Source organism: Zingiber officinale, chromosome 4A (genome assembly GCF_018446385.1).
Source record: "Zingiber officinale cultivar Zhangliang chromosome 4A, Zo_v1.1, whole genome shotgun sequence".
Lineage (NCBI taxonomy): Eukaryota > Viridiplantae > Streptophyta > Magnoliopsida > Zingiberales > Zingiberaceae > Zingiber > Zingiber officinale.
The window spans coordinates 112,506,715-112,512,487 of NC_055992.1; the positions used below are offsets into that span (position 1 = coordinate 112,506,715).

The following is a 5,773-nucleotide window of genomic DNA, read 5'->3' on the forward strand; positions in this document are numbered from 1 at the left end:
TGCCCTTCCTCATTCCTCCCTAACTATACGTGTAGTACATGGAAGTTAGTACCTCCAAGGTCCAAGGTGTAGACAAATCTCTCTCATCCTCGATGGGGAGTCTGTTGACAAAACTAATTAGTATCTTGAGCATGCTCCCATCCTTGGACTCAAGCCCAGAAGGCATCTCTTCTTTGTCATCATTTTGAACATAACTCAAACATGGAAGTTATTTTCTAACAACATGTCTCTATCGGAGGAATTCTTAGTATTCAAAACCTATAATATGCCATCACCAACTTCATCGATAACTTCATCCACCTCATCACTACAACAAAACCCCTCATAGACATCGGTTTTCCACCGCTGTCTATTACATTTTCGACCAATGTCTATGAAGGCGATGTAAAAGGTCTGTCATTTTAGACATCGGGTTAAAATCGGTGTAGTATCACTTAACGACATCGATTTTCGAATCGGTTATTAACCGGTGTAGTATCACTTAACGACACTATTTCATCAACGCTGTAAAACCGATGTAATATTATATGTTAATAACACCAGTTTTGGCAGCGATATACGACCGATGTAATATTAGTTAATGACACTGGTTTTGCAACGGTGGAAAACCAATGTAATATCAATATTGTTTAATGACACAAATTTGATTTCTAAAATAGTGAAAAATCAATAATATACAAACAAATCAATATCCATGTAACCAACACATAAATATTATTTTACAACATAAAAAGATAATAGATATTGTACACATCAAGTCTGTATCCATAAATTACACAAATATTCTTCTTACATCAAGTAAGAAGCCCTTTTATTCAACTGTTCGACATCCATCTCTTTGCATGATTTCTTCTTCCTCATGGAGGCCACCTTCTTTATCCTTTCCTTTACGTCAACTGCAGTTGCATCTGCCACTTCAGCTTCAATGTCTCCTTTCTCCTGATTTTGATCATGCTCCTCCTGTTCCTTTGATGATTTTTCTTTCTTGGATTTCTTCTTCTTTAAGATTCTGTTAGCTGAAGGAGCACCAACACTTTCTTTCTTCTCCCCTTCACTACTTTGCTCCAGTTGCTTCTTGTCTGCATAACAAGGATAAACAAATTCAACACACATTAAACAGTCGCTTCATATGTATGAAGCAACTCAAGTGAATTAAAATTTACTATCTATAAAAAATAAACTAATTATGTGAAAGAAGACATTACCAGCTGTCTCATTTTATGCAGTATTACTATCTTTATTTGCAATGCCCATTTCATGTAGAAGTGCATCCAGCTCTGCCATTTCCTTTTTTTTAAGCTACTTCTTTGGCAGTTGCCTTTCAGCATCTTTGGGTGGTGCTGAAACAGGAGCAGGTTTCTCAATGGTTGGTTCTTTCCTAATAGCCTTTGGTTCATTTTCAGGTTCCTCAACATCATCATCATCACCCATGTCAAGACCATCATCCTCACTTTCATTTTCCTAAACACAGGAAAAAAGAGAGTACTTGTTATAAATAAAATAAACTTAAATATCTGATATAAACAAACATGTAAGAAAAGAACTGACTCTCACATGTGAGAGTAAAGCAAATAGTAGATAAGCATAATCACTAGCAAGCAACAGAATTAGTTAATAGGAAGAGAAGATTTTTTTTTAAACAGATAAACTCAGAAACTCAAAAAGATTCTACTTATATTGACATAATAAATTTTCAAAAGAACAAAATGAAATAGGAAGAGAAGATTTTTATTTAAACAGATAATCTCAGAAACTCAAAAAGATTCTACTTATATTGACATAATAAATTTTCAAAAGAACAAAATGAAATAGGAAGAGAAGATTTTTATTTAAACAGATAATCTCAGAAACTCAAAAAAATTCTACTTATATTGACATAATAAATTTTCAAAAGAACAAAATGAAAGATTCTTCCTTCATTCTTAAACCTCATAAATCTAAGCAGCATGGAGGAGGCATGATTATAATTAAACTTCCACATAATCAATAGATGTGGATTCACATTCTGTGATCCGAATACATTAACACTAACACTAATTTATTGAAAGGTTCATTAAACATGAGATTGAAAAGGAACATGAATTCTTCCAGAAAAAATAATGCTCCAGCTCAAAGGAGGTACAAAATGTGGGCTAGAGAGCACCTAGAACCTTGGCCTGCATATTCCTTGACCTCTTAGATATAACTACAATCTTGGTAAAAATTAAACAGAATCAAAGCAAAAGGAATAATATTTATCTAACTCCAATGCATCAAAAGAAAATCAGAATATCAATGGAAGAAGTAACAAATAACATTTGATCTTCACATACTTAAAACAAATACTATGACAAATTACCAAATAAAAACAAATGTCACATAATTGCACAAATAAAATTGAAAAAGAAAACCACCGTTTATACAGATAAGCCATGTCAATTCCTCACCCAAGTAGAATCCTTTACCACACTTTACCTCAATATTAATAACCATTAAATTGATGGGATAATTGACCAAGATCCTGATACAGATAGTAAAGTGTAATAGCAAAGTGTATAAATACAACCTGATTTAGATTAGGAATACTGAGAGAATGACCAAAATATAGAGAAAATATCAGTGAAATTTGTAAGGTAATCAAGTATAGTATTTCAAGTTCTCTCTGCAATCTATATAAAACTTACAAAAATTCTATTAGTAATTTCTTGTTATCGAAGAGGTTGAGACGAGACATGCATAAGACTTACAGAAAACTAGGTGTTATGCAACTTGTATTAGAACAATCTGCTAGCAATGTGTCCTATTCTTCTACAAAACAAAACTGTTATTGTCTTCTCAGAAAATGGGATAATAGGAATAAGCATTACAATAGAATAATCAAGTTTATTCAATACTGCATATAATACAAATAATCATTTAAGTAATCTTCATCATGAAACCTTTGTAAACATGAATTGCTTATAAGTAACATCATATAGAAAAAGTTTGTCTGATAGGCTATTAAGCTTAAAGCATAAAGAAAGCTGAACTCGCATGCACGTCTTGTATAAACAAGCATAACATAAATATTTATTTGGTACTAACATTATGCCTGATAGAAACAATATGTCGAAACATAAGGTACTAAAATATGGTTCCAGATAGCAGGCGGTTGACCCACAACCCAACACCTAGCCAAAGGCTCAGACAATCACCATTAAAATAATATTACAATAGAGGAGAATATTAAATTAAGAATTACTAATATCAATACGTATATATAACAATTGTACCCTTAATCAATTAAAACAAGTTCATAATCATAAACAAACAAATCATAAAGCACCAAACACATAACAACAATAGAATACGACGACCAACAAAAACAATCAATCTAGAAAAAAATATTCTAACTGTATTAAAATTAAATGATAAAAATTCGATAATGAATGAAAAAAAGAAGGCAAGATAAGGAGAACATATATAATAAGAATAAGGAGGCTCTCGTCGAGTGGGCTGATAAGGAGAATTAGAATTATTTTCTAATATCAAATGAACAAGCAACTTATTAAAGAAAAAAAATTCTTTAGACCAATTTAGACCACCTAGGCCATTTATGAGCTTGGGAGGCTTTTTTTAAATGTCTGCCTACTAGGGATTGTATAGCAGTTAGAAGAATGGTCGCTTCCAAAAACCTCACAAGCAGCCACCTTTTAGAGCAATGTTGAAACACTATCTTCTTCAAAATGCTGCTAAATCTTGAATTGTGATTGAGCTTAAAGATTATTCTCATATTTCAAGTTGATACTACACCAAAGGAATAAGCAAAGAGTGATACAACATGCTAGTATGAAAAACAATCTAAAATATAGATTTAAATAGCTTAGGTTTCATTGTCAACAGCTAGCCAACACATCTGAGTGCAATGTGTTCACATACCTCCTCTATGGTCTCCTCAACCTTCTTATTGTGGTGCTACTCCGATACTCCCCAAACAGCCTGGGGCGGCGCCGTGGTAGCATAGTAATCGTCATCGTCGTCGTCTCCAACATTAGCCTAGGACATGGACGTCAGAGGCGTCAGGGCCCAAAACACTTTCTTTTCCTGCTCCTTCCCTTGGCTCTTGGACAAAACAAATGTGAACTAGCTAGAGACAATAAAAAGGATATGTTTATAGAGCAATAGTCATTCCAACGGAACTCCGGTGACTAGTGAGGAGGAGTTATCTTCGTTCCTTCAGGAGGAAACCTCGTCCAGGACTTCTTCCTCTTCCAACCATCGCTCCCAATTAGCTCACTTCTCCTCTTCCAACCATCGCTCCCTTTGCCCTCCAAGTTCTTATACTGGCATGAGAAGTCCCGGAGCTGGCAGGCAGCTCTCCAGTACGCTTCTTGCCGCTCGATCGACAGAAGATACTGTAGGATCGAAAAGAATTTAGATATCTCCACAATGACATGATATTGTCCACTTTGGGCCTAAGCCCTCATGGTTTTGCTCTTGGGCTCTACCCAAAAGGCCTCATGCCAATGGAGATATCTTTTCTCTTATAAACCTATGATCTTTCCCATGTGTTTCCAATATGGGACTATGTTTGCAACCTTGCAACTCCAACAATCCCCCCCCCCTCAAACAAAGGATCATAGGCTTCCCACGTCCGATCCTCGACCCACCAGGTCTTCCTGCCCCTCGGTCCACCCGACCTACTAGGACTTCCTTGCCTAGTCGCAACTAGGACTTCCTGCCTGGTGTCTGGTCCTCTTGATCCGAACATAGGAGCCCCCACTTTCTTTGTTCGAGGTCAATATTGTACCCACATGGCTTAATCAGACCATAGCTCTTATGCACAGTCGGCGGTTAAACCTTCTGGCAGTCCGGGCTCTAATACTAATTGTAGGATCGAAAAGAATTTAGATATTTCCACAATGACATGATATTGTCCACTTTGGGCCTAAGCCCTCATGGTTTTGCTCTTGGGCTCTACCCAAAAGGCCTCATGTCAATGGAGATATCTTTTCTCTTATAAACCTATGATCTTTCCCATGTGTTTCCAATATGGGACTATGTTTGCAACCTTGCAACCCCAACAGATACCACGATGCTCCGATCACCTGTATAGATAGATCACACAAATTAAGGATTCAATTCACCGAAACTATGGATGGGTGATGGCAAAGGCTAGCTCGTAGGGGGTTAGTAGCTAGCGTTTACATGGCTCGCGAGCATGTAGAGTATGAGGTTGTATGCGGCTCCAGGCCAAGCGTTCGGTCATGACTCCGATCATCCTTATGATTCGCTCGGAGAGGGGGAAGATTACGAAGAGCCTGGGTAGGAACTGGAAGATGATGCTGAATCGAAGAAAGTTCTTGCTGTCGGTGACGGTGGAATCCTTAAGGCTGGGGATGACGACCCATATCATTAACTGCGACAATGGCACGGAGGCCACCAGGTCGACCCAGAATCCCCTGGCCAAGTACCTCGACGCGATCCTGGAAGGATCGACGACGAGCTCGCCTCTCCAGAATACTCAAGAGGATGGCGCGACGAAGGCCGTTCGGAAGCAGACGTAGATCTGAATGCCGTAGAATATGTCGGCCAGTGTTCTGAGTGTGGTGAGGACCACTTCGAGACTAGTCCCGATGTCAATGCACTCCATGGCCGGCGTCTCGAGGATGTAGACGAAGAGAGGGTCGAGAAATAAGGACACCAGTGAGGCCGCGAGGAGGACCTTGTTCCACCACTGAATCGCAGGGCTTCGTGGGTCGAGCAGTCGCTTGTTGTTGCCTATCAGGAACTCGTAGTCTTCGGAGAAGACGCG

The 5,773-nt window shown here is 38.0% G+C and overlaps 1 protein-coding gene across 1 annotated transcript; it reads right to left on the reverse strand.

Annotated features, from left to right (window-relative positions):
• Positions 1 to 789: 789 nt before the first annotated feature.
• LOC121972629 (ATP-dependent RNA helicase mak-5-like) lies at positions 790 to 5,374 on the reverse strand. Its single transcript, XM_042524280.1, has 4 exons — positions 5,273 to 5,374; positions 1,319 to 1,461; positions 1,206 to 1,219; positions 790 to 1,079 (listed from the first exon to the last, which is right to left on the reverse strand). The coding sequence occupies exons 1-4, from the start codon at positions 5,372 to 5,374 to the stop codon at positions 790 to 792; spliced, it is 549 nt and encodes a 182-aa protein (XP_042380214.1).
• Positions 5,375 to 5,773: the final 399 nt, after the last annotated feature.